Here is a 19,720-nt window from a genome sequence, read left to right as displayed (position 1 = left end):
TTTCTAGGACTTCTCCAATATAAATCAAGAGAGAAGCCAACAACTTATAGAGACATTCAAAGACATGTTTTACAAGACAACCACATACTGTGTAACTACTGCAAGAGACTTAAAAGTTAAGACGACATTGATAATTGAACAAGAACATCAAGGCTCAAGAGTCAAATGAGATCTGAAATAACAATGAACACACTAATGTTGAAAACATCAAATGACAAAGTACCATAGGTGATAGCCTACAAGGCCCACGCCATAACAAAAGGCTCATCAGCCATCATAACTGAAACCATCCTACTCAAAAAGTCTATCTATATAGTAGTAGATACTAGAAAGCACTAAATAGCTAGCTCAAAGCTAGCACATCATCCATGTGATGGCCCCATCGTCAAAAATCATCATCAGATGCAGATGAAGACTCTGTTGAAGACACCAAGTCCCCATCCGTCAGGACATTGCCCTCTTCGTCGTACTCTGGCTCTGCCATCACGGACATCTGTGCCACATGTAGATCATCCTCTACTGCCTCTGTCGAAGCCTCAATGAGACGAACAGCCTCGTTTGCCCGTTTCCGAGAAGAACGAACACGTAGCTTCCCTTTACGAATGCTCTCTCTTCGAGCACTATCTGGATCTGGATCATGCTCACGTAGAGGAATAGCCAAAGCTCGTGCGCGTGACCTCGTCACACGCCAATCAACACTCTCCAACTCCCTGTGAAGCAATCGAATAATCTCCTCCTGCTCATTTCTGATTTGCGCCTCCACCTCCTCTATAGCAGCAGGATCTGCCACCATCTTCACCTTGGTTGGGTCCACCTGTTGAAAAATGAAAACAAAGGAAATATTATTTAGTATGTACTAAGTACTCAATGGCCGAGTGTATCATGATTCATGACTCAATCATTCATGTGAAAATTAATAGTAGACCTGCTTGGGTGTTCCCAAAGCGTGGTAGGCTCGCACAAGCCTCATATTTGCTCGGCAATAGACTAACTTCTCTAGTTGAGAAGTGCTGAGACGATTGCGGATCTTCGTATGTATCAAGGAATAAGCGCTCCAGTTGCGCTCGCATGCACCAGCCGAGCAATCCTACAACAATGAGCATTGAGATTTAATATATGGCAATAGTAAGTACTAAGTACATTGTGCAAAAACTGTAAGTCTCAAGATTCTCAATTACCTGTGAAAGTACTCGGAAAGCCAGATGTGTAAGCGTTGGAAGACCTTGTCTCCCATAATTCTGCCACCATGTAAGAGGGAACTTGGTAGCCTCTGGCCTCAACACCACAGCTCTAGCAAAGGATGGTCCTAGATTGTTCATGAAGCTGATCATCTCTGCATCAATCTCCAGCTGATCGTCCATGTGGTACATCATATTGATGTAATCATCCTTGAGCTTTAAGAGAGTCCTCTCATGGAAAAGCTCTAGCGTCTTGTAGAAAGGATGAAGCAATGCAGCCATCCCGTGAATGGGACGACTCATGAAAGTCCATCTCCTTTCTACAATGGCCATGATGTCATCTCGGCTGAAATTTTCAGCAATAAAACAAAGTTGAATTGGCAAATTCAAATGACAACAAGTCTACTAGAAGATTTCAAAAGACAAGTACTTACCAGGTCTGTGTCAGAGACACACACTCTGTAAGGTGTCTCTTCATCTCCATGAAGAGATGATAGACTAGGCCCAATGTAGAGCCCTCCATGTCTGTGACTCGAAGAAGCACATACACTGGCTGCAATGCCACTGTCAAACTCTGAACCTGTGTCCAAAAGGACTCATCGAGCACCCGTCGCTGTATGTATTTAGTGGGCTCTGTCTGCGAGTGATGCATCAATCTCCACTTCAGGTCCACGACTGTCTGGAGAAGTGGATCCCTCAATTTGAAGAGTCTCTGTAGCACTAAATACATATAAGCAAATCTGGTCTTTGAGGGTCGCACGATATCAAGTGTACTGTGGCTCCTGAAGATAGCTAAAGCTTGATGTTTCTTGCGGAAAAAGGTGGTCATCTTAGTGGCATCTGTAACAATAGGCAATACCCAAGGCAACTTGCCTATATCCTCCATAAGTAAGTCAAGACAATGTGCAGCACATGGAGTCCAAGAAATCCGAGGGTAAGCTGCCTCGACCATTTCACCCATAAGTTTACAATTTGAGGCATTGTCAGTCACAACCTGTACCACATTATCCTTCCCAACCTCATCTATAGCTTTCTTGATGTGCCCAAAGATAAACTCACCACTGATGTGCTCTCCGGCCTTGCCTGCATCCACAGCGCGCAAGAAGTATGTGCCAAGACAAGACGACACAAGAATATTAATGATGTGCCGCCTACAAACATCACTCCAGCCATCTGATATGATGGTGCACCCAAACTGCTGCCAACCGGCCTTGACCGGGACCAAAGCCTTATCTATCAAAGCCTTCTGCTCATCAAGCATTGTAGTGCGCATCTTCTTATACTCCACCCCTGCCCATGAATCTGTGTGACCAACATCAGCTATAGCCCGGACCATCCTCTTCCATTGCTCAGTCCTCAAAACATTGAAGGAGATGTTGCACTCAATGAGAGTACGCGCAATCTCCATCTCAACCACCTTTTGACGCTCCTTCACCCAAGAGAGAGAGTTCACACACGAAGGCAAGGTGCTTTGCCTACGTGCATCCATATCACCTCGATCTTCCTCCTCCTGCACAACTCGAGCCCTCTTTCTACTAGAACCAGCAGTGGGATGATCCTCTTGAACCTCGGAAGATGAACCACCAAAATCCCCAATAAGAGCATCATGAAGAGCATCATGTGTGTGCTGGCTACCTGTATTTTCTTTTGGTGTTGGTACTTCGGGAAAATTCTCCGCAATCAGCTTGTCCCTAATATCCTGTGGAACCTTTTTGCACCCTCCACAATTGTTGGTCGTGCCAATGCCCGTCAGATGCTTGACGACACGAGAAATTGTACTCGTGAGCTCAAAATTACAGTACTTGCATTGCCATCGCCGAGTGCCGCAACCCGCTTGGCCTAGAGTGTTGATAATGCGGATGACATTGGTATGCTCCTTCTAATACGGGTTGCATGGCTTAGGCATGATGAATCTGTCGCAAACAATAAGACACACGCGACACGAGTGAGACAAAGAGACAGAGAGACAGAGAGGGGGAGCCCCGGAGCCTGCAATAAGAACTTGGAGAAGAGAGAGAGAGAGAGAGAGAGAGAGAGAGAGAGAGAGAGAAAGAGAGAGAGAGACTTTACCTGCACAGTGACACTTTGTTTCTCTGCAGAGATAATTGACTGCGTTACTGGTTTTCTGCAACCCAATGCAAGCGCCTAAAAAATAAGGCCAAAAAACTGGTCGCCTGGGCCTAGCGAAACCCTCATGCTGGAAAGGGGGCAGAATTTTTTTTTAAAAAGGACCAGCACCGTACGGATCGATCCGTACGATACGGATCCGTACAGATCACCCGTACGGTACGAAAAGGATCCGGACGTACGTGTTGATCCTACCTTGCCTAGAGGTTAGCAAGAAATATCCTCTCAAGGTCTCTGGCTTTGCTTCCGGTATGGACTCTCTCATCACGAAAGAGTGTCTGGTGTGTTGTTTACAGTTCAACAAGCTACTTTCCGTAGAAAATTTTTTGTCTCTCCTCTCTCAAGATGTGATATGATTTTGGGCATTCGATGGTTTCGTGAGTATAACCCTCTCATTGATTGGGCGGAAAATACGTTCACTCTCAATGCCAAAAGTGACTCTCCCATTGTCATTCGTGGAGAGGAAGTTGTTCATTCTCCCTCTCTCATTGCAAATATGCAGGCAAAGATTGAACGGATTCAGGAGAAGGAGACTCTCCCAGTCTCTTCTTCTCCAAAGCATGACACACATGATTTGCATGACAATGATAAGCATGATGATTTGGATGACAATGACAAGCATGATGATTTGCATGAAGATGATGTGATTGTTCACGTAGATGATGTGTTAGTGGATACTTTCTCTATTGAAGCTAACCTCATTGCAGATTCAATCAACCACGAAGAACCGATCTTGGCCCTCGAGTCAAGGTCCAAAGAACCCACTCAAGAAGAAGCGATATTGGCTCTCGAGCCTCGGTCCAAAGAACCCTCACAGGAAGTATTATGTGTTCGCATGATTAGTACGCACGCATTATTCGAGTGTTTCATTCGTGATCGTTTCTTGTATTTTAGTCAGCGTCTTTATGTGATCCCTTTTCCTAGGCATGACATATTGTACGTTGAGCACATTTCACTCGTGAATGAGCACGGATGTATGCGGATTGTTCATGGAAAGCTAAAAAGTAGTCTATGGCGAGAGCGGTCTACTTATGATTGCACAAATCTCTACAATGCTTGGACTTGCCGACCATGTCAACGACGATGAGGACGACGACGAGACGGGCTGAAATCTGAGAATGCTAATGGCTGAAATCTGCAAATCTTTCTCTGCTCAATTCTGACTCTATGTCGATGACGACGGTGATGACGACGATGCAACGACGATGCGCTGAAAACGCAGATGCTGAAATCTGCGTTTTCCGGGCTGAAACTGCAAACTTTGCGGGATCTGACCGTGCGGCGAGGATCTGCTGTGGGAAGGTGAGATCTGCGAGGTTTGGGGGTTCTACTGCGGGTACTGATTGCTAAAAACTGAAAACGCTGATGTTTCTTGATGTTCCGTCGTGGTGAATCTGCAAAACGCTGAAGTGTGATGCTAATGCAAAGGGTACCGTCCCTTAGCTTGAAAAAAATCGTGGCCACTAACCCCCAATGGGGTTGGGCGCCCGTCGGGTATGAAAATCACCTTGCTCACTGGCTATGGCAGCCCGCAGACAACGTGCGGGGTTGAGCAAAGCTCCCCCCGCCTCGTATGATGGTGTAGGCCGCCTATTGCAGACACGGGAATTGATCCCCACACCGACGCGATGCCGTAGAGCCCTCAAGGGCACGATTTTGTGCAGGTCGCCGACGACAGGTGGTTTCTCCTCGCAAGGGATGTTGCCCACGCCTTGGGCCCTGTCGTCCTCCTCACAGGGGATGAGCTCCACGCCTCCTTGACCCCGACATGCAAAAAGACATGCAAGAATTGTGTGGCTCCCCTCCTCCACGGCTGTGAACAAAGCCATGTATACCTGGCCAGTAAAACTGTCATCCTACGAGAGCATAAGTTTTTCTAATACCCGGGTCCCCTGCACTTGGACTATCATGACATTCATAAAGAATTTGGCGCCGAATGTCTGTGTCTGTCGGTACACAAACTCTCCCCTTATGGAGTAGGTACCGGTACCCCTTGTCGATGGTAGTAATGTCAAGACAACGGCAAGGCCGGACTAGACAAGGGCAAGGCCGGGCTAGGCAGTGTGGAAAGGGAGTCCAACTAGGGCAAAGGGCTAGGAGCCATGCTATATAGTGGGTGGTTGGGAGGTGGACTCCTAAGTTCTAGTTCCCCTTGTCTAACATTGGTATCAGAGCAAGGTTCCTTTTTGGGAAGGCACAGCCGTGGAGAAGGGGAGCCACACAATTCTTGCATGTCTTTTTGCATGTCGGGGTCAAGGAGGCGTTGAGCTCACCCCCTGTGAGGAGGACGACAGGGCCCAAGGCGTGGGCAACATCCCTTGCGAGAAACAACCTGTCGGAGAACTGCACGAAATCGTGCCCTTGCGGGCTCTATGGCATCGCGCCGGTGTGGGGATCAATTCCCGTGTCTGCACAGCAGGCGGCCTACACCATCATACGAGGCGGGGGGAGCTTTGCTCAACCCCTCGTGCTGTCTGCGGGCTGCCATAGCCAGTGAGCAAGTTGATTTTCATACCTGACGGGCGTCCAACCCCATTAGGGGTTAGTGGCCACGATTTTTTTTTTTTCAAGCTAAGGGACGGTACCCACAGTGGGGTACCACCCCCTCCCTCTTGTGAAGCCTCGACGAAGCTCGACATCCCGACACGGCCAACAAGTACATACACCACACACATTCTCTGTGTATTAACTGCAGAAAATCAGTGATTTCATAAAGCATCTCAAGGGGAGTTCAAAGTGACGTTATTTCTCACAATCGATTACGGTCGAATGCAATTCTACCCATAATCGATTGGGCTACAAGGGATTAAGGAATTCCCTACACGGTTGACATTTAGGATCGATTTCAACTTGGATAATATCGACATCGATGGGATTAGCAAGGCTAATTAAACGGCTGACATTTCGGATCGATTTCGACTTGGATAATATCGACTTCGACGGGATTAGCAAGGCTAATTAAACTTTGCAAGTACTCTCAATCTCAGGTATTTTTCTGACTATTCCTTTCACTGCACTGTGTCGCCATGGATTCAGATATCAATATGACTTTTGATTTTGAGCAAAGTACGCTTGATCCTGCCCATGATGGTCCACGGCCGGATGCTCTCAAGAAGAGTACCCGCGACGCTACGGCAGGTGATGACACTTATGAATTGCTCGACATTCAAGAATTTCGTGCACTTCAGACACGCATATCAGTTATGGAAGGAAATTTTAAACCTTTAAATGAAAATGTCACTACATTATCCACATTAGTGATTCAATTAATGCAACAACAGTCAAGGGTCCTGCTGACACGCACACGCATGAGCACGTTGCTACACAGGGGCAAGGCCCTTCTAATCAAGGACAAGGTCCAACGGCTGATACTTTGCACACTCTCATTGCAAAAGAGGTGGATGAGTTGTTGAAAAACACCAAACTACCCACTTTTAAGAGAGAAGACCGAGACCGCAATAAAGATGCAGTGAATATCTTTCTCAGCAAGCGGATGGAATTCACGCCTTACGGCGTACTCCGGACGCAGTCAGAGCACTGCAAACGAGCTTAACTCTAGAAGGCAAGGCCTACAAATGTTGGATGTCTCTCAAGGAGAAGAATATCATACCACAGAGTTGGGCATCTTTTGAAGCTATGTTTCGCAAAGAATTTTTGCCTACAAATGAGGCACATCGGAATTGCACGGCTTGGGACACGTGTTCCATGCACCAATACCCATCATTACTTGAATATATATCTCACTATCGGATGTTATCCTCAAGTTGGAAGGCTTAGATAACTTTCAGCAAGTACGGGGATTTATACGAGGTCTGACGCCAAAGCTTAAGAAGCACGTCAAGACCCAAGACCCTAAAACACTTGAGGAAGCCATAGTGAAAGCACATATTCATGATGATCCAGATGAAAACAAAGCACATAATACTCACGTGTCTGCTAATACACATGGTAATACACGCACACAGTATGGACACAATAAAAGAAAATTTATAGTAGCCAATTCAGAAGCATCTAAAAAACCAAAGGGATCCAGAGGTCCTCTCTCTCCTGAGGACTTTGATAAAGCTAAGAAAGAGAAATTATGTTTTCAATGTTTAGGAAGCGGTCAAGGCAAAAAGGATTATCCCAAGGGGAAATCTGCTACCCATGGCAAGGAGAAAGCAGTGCACACGTTGCAACTGCTGCCTCTTGAGTCTTCCTCACGATTCTCTATAGTGGAAGTAAACACACCGAGGTGGTGCATGAATGCTGTCTCACAGCTTCCATGTGGCAACAGACCTTCGGACCACATGAGTTAGTACGTATGCACGGATCTCTACAAGGGCACAAGGTGCGCATCTTGATAGATGACGGTGCTACTCACAATTTCATCAATTACGGATTGGTGAAAAAGCTCAAATTGCCTCAAACTCCGAGTACCCACCGCTACAAGGTAGCAATGATGAATGGACATGATACTGAAATCTGGGATACTCAAGTCCGAGCTGTTCCATTGGAAGTACAAGGTTACTCCACATCCTTGGATTTTCAGGTTATGAACATGGAGAGGGCAGACGTGGTCCTTAGTAGGGAATGGTTGCATAGACTAGGACCTTCACTGAAGCGTAGCTATGAGCACAACAGCTTGATGTTCGAATCCCATGGCGCACATGTGTTGTTGTTAGGAGAGAAGGATGTACCTTTTTCACCATTGATATGTACAGCTGAGCTTATGCAACTCGTTTCTGATAATGAAATAGATCAAGTTTTTTTGTGTTACTCGTTGTCTCATTTTCTCTCTAACATTAAATCTGTTGAACATTCCTCGATGCTTCTCTCTCATCTCTTCCACCAATGGCTACTTCCAAACAAGCAAACATTACTAGTGAGTTACATAAATTATTGAAGGAATTTCAATATGTTTTTCCTAATGATTTGCCACCAGGATTACCACCGACACGATCGGTGCAACATAGCATCGATGTGGTTGCAGGCTGTAAACCTGTCAGTAAACCGCCCTACCGTATGAGTTACTCTGAAGCTGCTGAGGTGGAACGTCAGCTTGCCGACTACCTTAGCAGAGGGTTTATACAATCCAGTTCTTCACCATTGGCTTCTCTATCCTATTAGTGAAGAAAAAAGAAGGCAGTATGCGCATGTGCGTAGACTACCGTAGCTTAAATGCGGTTACGGTTAAGAACAAGTACCCATTGCCACAAGTGGATGAGTTGTTCGACAAACTCACTCATGCTTTCACGGCACGGTCATTGGCATCCGTTTCCAAAACGAATGGTTTCAAAGAATCTACAATAGCTAGTATGGGAGCTGTAGCTAATGCATCCTTGAGCGTATCGAAACTGTGTTGTTGAGCGGGTCCCCACTGAAAAGCTTTGCCTTTGCCTTTCAGTTGATTCGTCATGGGAACGGCAATATTAACATAGTTTTTAACGAACCTGCGGTAAAAACCTGCAAATCCTAAAAAAATATGTAACTCTTCCAGATTTTTAGGAGAAGGCCATTGCCAGATTATATCCACTTTGGATTGATCCATATATAGCCCATTAGCTGAAATAACATGGCCCAGATAGTGAATTTCTTCTTTCAAAAAATCATACTTAGATTCCTTGGCATATAATTTATTTGTTCGTAACAACTCGAACACCTGCCTGAGACGTTGTAAGTGTTCTTCTTTAGAAGCACTGTAGACTAGAATGTCATCGAGAAAAACGATGACAAATTTGCCAAAGTACAGCTTCAAGACACTATCCATAAGTGTCATGAATATTGCGGGCACATTGGTTAACCCAAAGGGCATCACCAAGAACTCGTAGTGTCCAAACCTTGTTCGGAATGCAGTTTTGGGTATATCAGCAAGTCGAATACGGACTTAGTGATAACCAGACCGCAAGTCTATTTTCGTGAAAATGCGAGCATGAGTGAGTTTGTCGAACAACTCATCCACTCGTGGCAATGGATACTTGTTCTTAACCGTAACCGCATTTAAGCCACGGTAGTCTACGCACATGCGCATACTGCCGTCTTTTTTCTTCACTAATAGGATAGGAGAAGCCCATGGTGAAGAACTGGGTTATATAAACCCTCGCTAAGGTAATCAGCAAGCTGACGTTCCAACTCAGCAGCTTCAGAGTAACTCATACGGTAGGGCGGTTTTCTAACAGGTTTACAATCTACACACATCGATGCTATGTTGCACCGATCGTGTCGGCGATAATCCTGGTGGGAAATCATTAGAGAAAACATCTTGAAATTCCTTTAATAATTTCTGTAACTCACTAGCAACGTTTGCTTGTTTGGAACTAGCCATTGATGGAAGAGATGAGAGAGAAGCATGCGGCGTTGAGGAATGTTCAACAGATTTAATGTTAGAGAGAAAATGAGACAATGGGTAACACAAAAAAACTTGATCTATTTCAATATCAGAAACGAGTTGCATAAGCTCAGCTGTACATATCAATGGTGAAAAAGGTACATCCTTCTCTCCTAACAACAACACATGTGCGCCATGGGATTCAAACATCAAACTGTTGTGCTCATAGCTACGCTTCAGTGATGGTCCTAAGCTATGCAACCATTCCCTACCAAGGACCACGTCTACCCTCTCCATGTTCATAACCTGAAAATCCAAGAATGTGGAGTAACCTTGTACTTTCAACGGAACAGCTCGGACTTGAGTATCCCAGATTTCGGTATCATGTCCATTCATCATTGCTACCTTGTAGCGGTGGGTACTCGGAGTTTGAGGCAATTTGAGTTTTTTCACCAATCCGTAATTGATGAAATTGTGAGTAGCACCGTCATCTACCAAGATGCGCACCTTGTGCCCTTGTAGAGATCCGTGCATACGTACTAAGTCATGTGGTCCGAAAGTCTGTTGCCACATGGAAGCTGTGAGACAGCATTCATGCACCACCTCGGTGTGTTTACTTCCACTATAGAGAATCGTGAGGAAGACTCAAGAGGCAGCAGTTGCACCGTGTGTACTGCTTTCTCCTTACCATAGGCAGCAGATTTTCCCTTGGGACAATCCTTTTTGCCATGCCCGCTTCCTAAACATTGAAAACATAATTTCTCTTTCTTAGCTTTATCAAAGTCCTCAGGAGAGAGAGGACCTCTAGACCCCTTGGGTTTTTTAGATGCTTCTGAATTGGCTACTATAAATTTCCTTTTATTGTGGCAATACTGTGTGCGTGTATTATCATGTGTATTAGCAGACACATGAGTATTATGTGCTTTCTTTTCATCTAGATCATCATGAATATGTGCTTTCACTATGGCTTCCTCAAGTGTTTTAGGGTTTTGGGTCTTGACGTGCTTCTTAAGCTCTGGTGTTAGACCTCGTATAAATCCCCGTACTTGTTGAAAGTTATCTAAGCCTTCCAACTTGAGGATAACATCCCGATAGTGAGATATATATTCAAGTAATGATGGGTATTGACGCATGAACACATGTCCCAAGCCGTCTAATTCCGATGTGCCTCATTTGTAGACAATAGCTTCAAAAGCTACCCAACTCTGTGTTATGATATTCTTTTCCTTGAGAGACATCCACCATTTGTAGGCCTTGCCTTCCAGAGTTAAGCTCGTTTGCAGTGCTCTGACTACGTCCGAAGTACGCCGCAAGGCGTGAATTCCATCCCACTTGCTGAGAAAGATATTCACTGCATCCTTATTGCGGTCTCGGTCTTCTCCCTTAAAAGTCGCTGGTTTGGTGTTTTTCAACAACTCATCCACCTCTTTTGCAATGAGAGTGTGCAAAGTATCAGCCGTTGGACCTTGTCCTTGATTAGAAGGACGTTGCCCCTTTGTAGCAACGTGCTCATGCATATGCGTGTCAGCAGGACCCTTGGACTGTTGTTGCATTAATTGAATCACTAATGTGGATAATGTAGTGACATTTTCATTTAAAGATTTAAAGTTTCCTTCCATAACTGATATGCGTGTATGAAGTGCACGAAATTCTTGAATGTCGAGCAATTCATAAGTGTCATCACCTGCCGTAGCGTTGCGGGTACTCTCCTTGAGAGCATCCAGCCGCGGGCCATCATGGGCAGGATCAAGCGTACTTTGCTCAAAATCAAAAGTCATATTGATATCTAAATCCATGGCGACACAGTGCAGTGAAAGGAATAGTCAGAAAAATATCTGAGATTGAGAGTACTTGCAAAGTTTAATTAGCCTTGCTAATCCCGTCAAAGTCGATATTATCCAAGTCGAAATCGATCCGAAATGTCAACCGTTTCATTAGCCTTGCTAATCCCGTATTATCCAAGTCGAAATCGATCCGAAATGTCAACCGTGTAGGGAATTCCTTAATCCCTTGTAGCCGAATCGATTATGGGTAGAATTGCGTTCGACCGTAATCGATTGTGAGAAATAACGTCACTTTGAACTCCCCTTGAGATGCTTTATAAAATCACTGATTTTCTGCAGTTAATACGCAAAGTATGTGTATGGTGTATGTACTTGCCGGCCATGTCGGGATGTCGAGCTTCGTCGAGGCTTCACAAGAGGGAGAGGGTGGTACCCCACTGTGGGTACCATCCCTTAGCTTGAAAAAAAAAAAATCGTGGCCACTAACCCCGAATGGAGTTGGACGCCCGTCGGGTATGAAAATCACCTTGCTCAGTGGCTATGGCAGCCCGCAGACAACGCGAGGGGTTGAGCAAAACTCCCCCCGCCTCGTATGATGGTGTAGACCGCCTGCTGCAGACACGGGAATTGATCCCCGCACCGGCGCGATGCCGTAGAGCCCGCAAGGGCACGATTTCGGGCAGGTCGCCAACAGGCAGTTTCTCCTCGCAAGGGATGTTGCCCACGCCTTGGGCCCTATCGTCCTCCTCACAGGGGGTGAGCTCCACGCCTCCTTGACCTCGACATGCAAAAAGACATGCAAGAATTGTGTGGCTCCCCTCCTCCACAGCTGTGCCTTCTCAAAAAGGAACCTTGCTCTTGATACCAATGTTAGACAAAGGGAACTAGAACCTAGAAGTCCACCTCCCAACCACCCACTATATAGCATGGCTCCTAGCCCTTTGCCCTAGTTTGACTCCCTTTCCGCTAGGGGCTGAGTTCTACTGCTGGGGAAAATCCACTTACGCTAGGGCTGATCTACTGTCGTGAAGGGGTTCTGTTGTGTTTGCTAATGCTGAAGCTGCTCTGCTATGCAAAATCGCCAAGGCTGATCTATCTTGCAAAAACACTAGCTTGATGCTCAGTTGCAAAAACGCTAGGTCATGCAGTTGGGGGTCCTGCTGAGAAGGTGCCTGTTGAGCAAGTGCTCCTGCTGCGTCTTCTACCAGAGAGTGCTAGCTTTGGTTTGCTTATATCTTATCTTATCAAAATTTCCCTACCTAGTTTCCAACAAAAGTCACTTAATAAATAAGTAAAAATGTCAAAAGTAGGGAAAATAGGTTTTAATGCACTGGAAAATTTCCTTGATGGATTCTGATGGGAATGCTGATGATCATGCTGTGTGCAACCAGAGGATATGCATCTAATCTAAGTGACTGGTCATGCACGGTCTGCGAACAGACTCACAAAAGTGTCAGATCGCTTCCTATTCTAGATTGACTTGACTGAACTCAACCCTGGTCATGTTGTAGCTTGTCCACGGACACATAGGGTTGGGCGTGTCACGTGACATTTCTCGATTTTAGAGCCCTTGATTCGCGGTCGAGGGGTGGCCGAAATGCAGAGCAGGAGTTGGGATTCAAAGCCCGATACGCAAGCTTTCAGTAGTAGTTTACAGATGGTTCATTGGACAAGGGAGCAAGAAATGGTGGGGGTCCCAGATGGCCTGAAAATTTATTTTAAGTGGACTTGGGGTTTTTTTTGGAGATTGAAAGGAAGGCACAACCTGGTGATGCAACGTAGCGGGCCACTAACCCACATGCGTTGTGGAGGCACCGGGGACGAAGATATATATATAAGATCAAAACCTCCCATAAGGTATCCAAGAGAGGCGAGAGAGCTCGTGGCTATTGTCACAAATGATGACGTGGCAACTCACCGATTGATCCAGCTTATGGTACCCCATTCAAATGGGCCTAAAGAGACAAAAAGGACATTAAAAAGAAATAAAAACCCTAGCACTGGCTGCTAATGTAGCAGGAGGCTATACGGACGCCCGAAAAACGCACTGGATGGTGATGTGGCAGGATTGTACGGTTTTTTCGTAAATCACACATGGAATAGAAATTCCCTCAATTACGACATAGTCCATAGCTCAAGATATGCACGGGTTGTAGGCTCTTACGGGTTCATGCTAGGGAGCAGACATTCAAGTTCTAATCAGATAGGGCATAGTACCTCAGAGTCCAAGAATTCATCTCTCAAGATTCACATCAAGAATGAAGGTTTCTTCAAAAGTAGTGTTTGCCCTTAGATCCGACAGCAAAGGCTCCCAAGACCATCTAAAATACCATGCATAAGTACAAGTAGAAGAAACATGGTGCCCCACCTTCCCTTTTATATGCTTGGATACTTTTCTCTCCAGTAATCAAATGTACTCTTCAAGGTTGCCGGCGGCCGCCCGGGGGGGGGGGGGGGCACCCCCACTGTTTGACAGGGGCATTCACTAGAGCAAATGCTTGAAGCTAAACAAGAGGAATGAAACAGAGTAAAAAAGCACACAGCTCGCACCTACAAGAGAGCTTACAAGGGTGGGGAAGAGTTAATTTTTTTAAAAGAGGGGGGATTATGGTCTTCCTACTTCTCTCAGAGTGAAACAAAGCACACACATCTTACATACAGTGGTGACATGATATCTTGATTTTAAGGTGATCTTCGAGCTTCGTCGAGCCAGCTAGACACTTTTCTACAAGGAAGTTGGCACAATGGTATGCAAGGATAAATGTTATCAGAGACCTATTCCTGATTCATGATGAGTCAAGACTCCACTTAGATATGTCACATGCTATGCAAAGGACCATGAAGCAGCTCAAATTTCTCTTCACAAATGTGATTGAGTTGCAAAGAGCAGTTGGAATACCACACGAGTTATAAAAGTTCTGCCACGATGAACTGGAATCAGCGAGCACTTTGCACATCCAGTTCATCAAGCAGCACTTTCAAAAATATGTTTGAGATGCCCTACCATCAAGGTAGATGTGATATTCTCCTTGTAGAAAACTCTTGAGCATTGAGAATAGTGATGAAGCACCAAGATTGTCAACCTCACAGTTCATAGAGGGCGTTCCAGTCTCCAGATCCAATCTCAGGTAAAGTCATCTTGACAACCACAAGTGTCTAAGCTTCATGCAGAAATACCACTATATCTATGGCTCATTCAATGACTGCTAACAAAAAAGGAGACCTGTGACAGCTCAAGCCAACCGGTGACCATATCTACTAGGGCCCCAGCCTCAATATCAAACACAAACAATTGGCTTGAGGAAAATGCCGAGGAGCTGTAAACAGGTAGATGCATCATACCGCTCAACAAACCATCACCACATCTGCACGAACAATGTAAAGTGCTTCAAACTACACATAACTGCCTGAAAGCCTGTCATGTGGTGAATGGGGCACTGCCTTTGGAACAATAGACTCAAGCCATCTCGTCAAAAAGTACATATTTTAATGCATCACCAATATTGTTCCATACCTGGCAGTCTCACGATCATAAGTTCCGAGGAGATGCCAAAGGCCAATTTGATCATTCGACACAAACACTCTCATAGCTTTTTCTTCGCTAATGATAGACTGAGTTGGTCCTATGGGTTTTGGCCCCCTAACATTGTTAAAATCTTACTTTTTCCTCTCTCTGTTCTTACCCATGCAAGCATATTACGAAATAGAATAATTTTGCCATAAATAATAAACGATTGAAGATTGAGCCAACCTTGAGAAAAAGTTTCTTATCTTCCCCTTTTGCAGCAACACGAAGAACAGACTCAGCAGCACCTACAACGTTGGCAATGCATGCAGCGACCCGATTGGCCGTGTCCTGAGACACTTCCCATTCCAATGGATCAATGGGCACACTGAAAAAATGAAATAGGCGGATGGAAAATCAGATTGAAGCTCAAAATGCATGAACAAAACATTGCATATGTTGATTGCATATGAGGGATACTCACGAGATATTGCAGTAGCGGAAGAGAAGACCAAGCACGGAGAGGGAGCAAAGGAGAACAATGAGCACGTCTGCGGCAAGAGAGATAAGAGGATAAGTTCGGACGGTGCAGTGATAGTAGACGAGGGTACCGCAAGTCAAAAGAACAGCCCCCATTCCCAGTCTGCCGAGGTTAAGCTCGCCGCCGATAGCCATGCTTGCTTGCTTGTAGCCCTCTCAGCGCGCTAACATGCATGTATGCAAGCCGGGGGGGGAGGGGGGGTTTGTTTGTTCTTGTCTGTGTGTTTTCTCGCGCGTAAATCTGCCTTTCAAGCTCAAGAAGAAGACGAAGAAGAAGAAGAGTATTTAAACGTCGTGGGAAACTATCCCAAGAGACCTTAAAGCCTGAGTCAAAGCCTGAGTCGACCTCTTGGCAACACCTTCACCCCACAAAAGTAAACCCAAATCGTGGTTAGGCTAGGATGTGAATCGTCTGCATTGCCTAATCACACGAGGGCCTTATAATTATACTAAACTAGAGTAGAGGGGCCAATTACGTGACGGGGCCCAATTTTAGCACGAAAGTTAATGGCGGGGAGGGGCCTAAAAATGGCTCTCATAATCTAGTGCCCAGTTCGAAGTCCATAGCCAAGAGTGTTGGTGTAGGCTCTCAACCTCTCTAATTGCTTGGGGAAGGAGAGGGAGCTCTTGCACTTTGCACAATACACAATGAGAGTGTGTGGGAAAGTATACCATCAAGCAACCCCCTAACATGCTTTGGTAGACCTCCCCTTGTAGCTCATGCTTAAAGCTCATTGGACCCCTCGAGGCCTAGCCAATCACAAGCAGGGGCATATCAAGCAAACTTGATAAATGCTAAAACAATTAATTAAATTAATTAATTTATCATTAAACCCCTAGGGAGGCGAACCAATAGGCTTTAAGCACACCATGAGGGCAACGTGAGGAGGAGCTTGACAAGCGTCCCTTTTGCCTTCTTTGTACCAAGCTTGCCTTGCGTGAGGGTGTGTGTGTTCTCTCTCTACCCCCTCTTGTAGGGCTCAGCCCCTCCTTTTAGGGATAGATGTTGACTTTTGTACACCTTACCCCCAAGCATGACAAAGCACCTCAAGCCTGGGTAGTGTTCCCACAAGCACCCCAGGCTCCCTAGTCGGCAAGCACGACAAGCACCTCAAGCATCTTAGTCATCAAGCACCTCAGCACCTTAGTCAGCAAGCACGACAAAGCACCTCAAACATGGATAAACCTATATTGCTATTCAGCAATGTCAATATGGTGGAGACTCAAAAGGACGGATGTAAAGGATGAGGCACAATCCTCAAAGGTTCAGATCTAAAAGCTTTCAATGATTTAGCAAAGCAATTTGGTCATGTAGATATTGGGGATATTGGTGACTTCTCATGGCAAAACTATAGCTCAAGGGCCCTCTATGTAGGAAGGCTAGATAAAATCGATGTTATATCTCTACACCTTTACTCTTTTCCTAGTTGGTAAATGGATAGTAAGATATTTTTATCCCCCAGAATGTGATTGGGCACAATTGATTCATAGAGATGTAGAAAAGTTCTCCCTAACTTAGGTCCCCTTCTAGAAAAAACTCACGATGGTGTGCTTGCTCACTAGTCCCTTTCAAATTAAGAGCAAGATCTTGAAAAATGGTTAAGGAAATCTGGAAATCTTGGAGCAGCTACAAAAAAAGATATTTTATTTGGAAAATAGTTTGCCTATCTATTAGTCTCCCCAATCTCAAAAAAAAATAAAAATCCAAAACATATTAAGTGCATAAGTGAAGGGTGAGTTTAGGAAATGAAAAGACAGGGGAAAGTGAAAAGTCAAAAGACCTTTTCTGTCCATGTAAAGAAGTGTTTCTCCTCCTTGATTTTTCCTTTAGCGTTTTCTTCTCCTCAAAGTGTCCTCTCTCTCTCTCTCTCTCTCTCTCTCTCTCTCTCTCTCTCTCTTAATGTTGTATCCGCCCTTCCCAACTAATACTCTTGCAAATGTAGGAGCTTCGTCGTTGCTTGTTGCTACATGCTATAGACTAGCGCATCGTTTTTGTTGTTCTTGAGGGAATCTTTGAATTCGGAATATCTTTTAATTTTTTTGAAGCCATTAGGAATACCTTTTAATTTTAATAATTACACCTTCCAATTAATGCCTATGTTGAACCTTATGTAGAATTAATGCTTATGTTGAACCTTGTGATGCCCTGCTACCATAATTAGTGCTTGACTAGAAAAAAGTTACTATACATGTACACATCCAAGCACACAATGAACTGCATTCTCATAGCAAAGTACACATTGCACTGCATGCTCAATTTCACCTTTTGTGCTTGAGAATAATAACAGAAATTAGAGAAGCAAGAGTTTTGAGTGAGTTTAAGTACTCAGTTGCATGTTGCACACAAGGAGAGCCTCTTTGCCTCTTCTTGGGAGAGCAGCTGTCTATACTTGCCATACCCAAAACCTCATCTTGCTCATCTCCAAGCCCTTTGTTGTTGTTCACCTTTGCTCATGTTGCCCATCTGCATCTCTCCATTCAGCACCATTCTTCAACAATACACATGGTCCTTAGTTGCTCGTCATTCTTTAGCAAGAACCACTGTTGAGGATGCTCTCATCATTCAATGCCGCAAGCAGCATTCTTAAGCTTGAGCACCATTCTCAGCATTTAACAAAGCAAGCAACATTCTTGAGCTTGAGTTTGAGCATGCTCTCATCATTCAATGCCGCAAGCAGCATTCTTGAGCTTGAGCACCATTCTCAGCATTAAACAATGCTCATTCCCTTCTCCTACAGCACGTCTAATTTGCTGCTATGCACGTTTGCTGCTACTAGTAGGCGAATGCGCACGCAGAGGATAACAACCAATAACAACCCTTTGACATGATAGTAGCGTTGCTTTGTTTTCCTATTTAAATAGTAGCCAATAACAACCCTCTGATGTAAGACACAGGGGAGACAGACCTGCGATTATCCACCCAACCGTCCTATATATAGGCCCCTCGTCCTTTGGCTCTTAGCTATATATAGACCCCCGGAACTTTGCTAGGGTCGTGCCCTCCTAGTCCTACCCTTGGCATGACATTACTCCCCCCTTGGAGAAGCGTTTTTTGTCCTCGAAAACAAAAAGTGGTAAGACTGCTCAAGAACACTAATGTTTTCCATAGTGGCACCTCTCAGAGGTCTAGTTGTTCATGTGACCGGTACACAGTTCAGTAGGAGGTTCAATGAAACCAAGAGAAACATCTTGATTTTCCACATTGTTGTCCATGTGTACTCTTGGTGTAAGGCTTAATTAAATCCAACATAGTGTGTAGATTATATTTATAACTCACTTGAGTATTGTAAACGAGTTACCACAACTAAGAGGTGTTTAAGTGAACGACTAGGAGTTTTTGAAAATACTAGAACAATCGAGAATATCATGTTAACCTTTACGGACACCCTATCCCCTTCGATGGACACCTTATCATTTATTTGAGTCATGGACAGGGCTTGTCGGTCCAATAGGTGTGTAGGTGATTACCGATGAGAGGCGCACCACTTATCTTATTTTTACAGTATTTTTGCAACAAGCGGCCACTGTGGAAGCCCATGTGTGAATGTGTCAAATTGTTCTAAAAGGTCTATTTTGACATAAAATCCTCATTCTTTGAGGTGCATGCTAAGAAGTGCTCTTTCTCTACCTCTATCTTCTGCTCCTTCGTGTGCTCACGAGTGTGTGTATGTGTGTATACTTGAGAGAGAGAGAGAGAGAGAGAGAGAGAGAGAGAGAAAGAGAGAGAGAGAGAGCATCGGCGACGGCAAGGCGGTTGAGCGCGGTGTTGGTGGCTCTTTCTTCTTCGCAGCACATGATCCTTCACGATAGAAATCATTGAATGGTGAGTGACACACCATTACCTCTTTAAGCTCGCTAGGGCTGTCTAGTTGTGTGCTTGCAGCCATTCGTGGCTCGCACATGGTGTTTTAGCAAGTTCCCAGCCTCTGAAACGTGTGTCAAAGCGCACATTTTTGGCATCATTGTTGGGGACTGCAATACATGCAAAATACGGCAACTCCCTCTGCGTTTTGTGTGGCTCGTATGGTTTGCTTCTACCACACAAAATCCTTGTCAAAGTGCTTTTGTCAAAAAGCCTACAATGCCTCACCAAGATACATGCCACAATCACGTGCGGGTAGCTTCTTTAACGTGGAGTTATCAATCAAGTGACATTTTTCGCAATTACCATTGGATAACATTCTTAATAACTTAAAGAGAACAAACAGTGCCTTCAAAAACAGATAGTACATACTCCGAAGGACTATTCTACGCTTGTGCAACCTCGAAGACTCTAAAG

At 44.9% G+C, this 19,720-nt stretch overlaps 2 protein-coding genes across 2 annotated transcripts in view; both read right to left on the bottom strand.

The window, feature by feature from the left end:
• LOC147447298 (reticulon-like protein B22) overlaps nt 1–15,799 on the bottom strand; it is a 63,837-nt gene extending 48,038 nt beyond the window's left edge. Inside the window, exons 1-2 of the mRNA XM_086524295.1 lie at nt 15,386–15,799; nt 15,148–15,289 (exon numbers count right to left, since the gene is read on the bottom strand). Of these exons, the coding sequence (XP_086380421.1) occupies nt 15,148–15,289; nt 15,386–15,576 (333 nt within the window). The 5' untranslated portion in view covers nt 15,577–15,799. The remainder of the gene's footprint in view (nt 1–15,147; nt 15,290–15,385) is intronic.
• Nucleotides 386–14,984, bottom strand: LOC147447299 (uncharacterized). The gene is made up of 8 exons (XM_086524436.1): nt 14,911–14,984; nt 14,620–14,761; nt 14,485–14,534; nt 3,249–3,303; nt 1,613–2,934; nt 1,179–1,524; nt 926–1,087; nt 386–814 (listed from the first exon to the last, which is right to left on the bottom strand). Exons 1-8 carry the CDS (start codon nt 14,982–14,984, stop codon nt 386–388), a joined length of 2,580 nt encoding a protein of 859 aa, XP_086380562.1.
• Nucleotides 15,800–19,720: the final 3,921 nt, after the last annotated feature.

The sequence above is a fragment of the Adiantum capillus-veneris genome, chromosome 11 (assembly GCF_014529385.1).
Source record: "Adiantum capillus-veneris isolate H3 chromosome 11, ASM1452938v2, whole genome shotgun sequence".
Lineage (NCBI taxonomy): Eukaryota > Viridiplantae > Streptophyta > Polypodiopsida > Polypodiales > Pteridaceae > Adiantum > Adiantum capillus-veneris.
Note: the sequence above shows the minus strand (reverse complement) of the source record. Positions and strands in the feature narration are given on the sequence as shown.

What these genes read in the sequence shown, in the direction of transcription:
- LOC147447299 (XM_086524436.1), bottom strand. Translation starts at nt 14,984, where the DNA reads ATGAGAGTGTTTGTGTCGAATGATCAAATTGGCCTTTGGCATCTCCTC. An exon ending in GTGTCTCTGACACAGACCTG is followed by an intron (nt 1,525 to 1,612) that starts GTAAGTACTTGT and finishes TGAAAATTTCAG; the next exon opens with CCGAGATGACATCATGGCCA. An exon ending in CTTTGGGAACACCCAAGCAG is followed by an intron (nt 815 to 925) that starts GTCTACTATTAA and finishes ATTTTTCAACAG; the next exon opens with GTGGACCCAACCAAGGTGAA.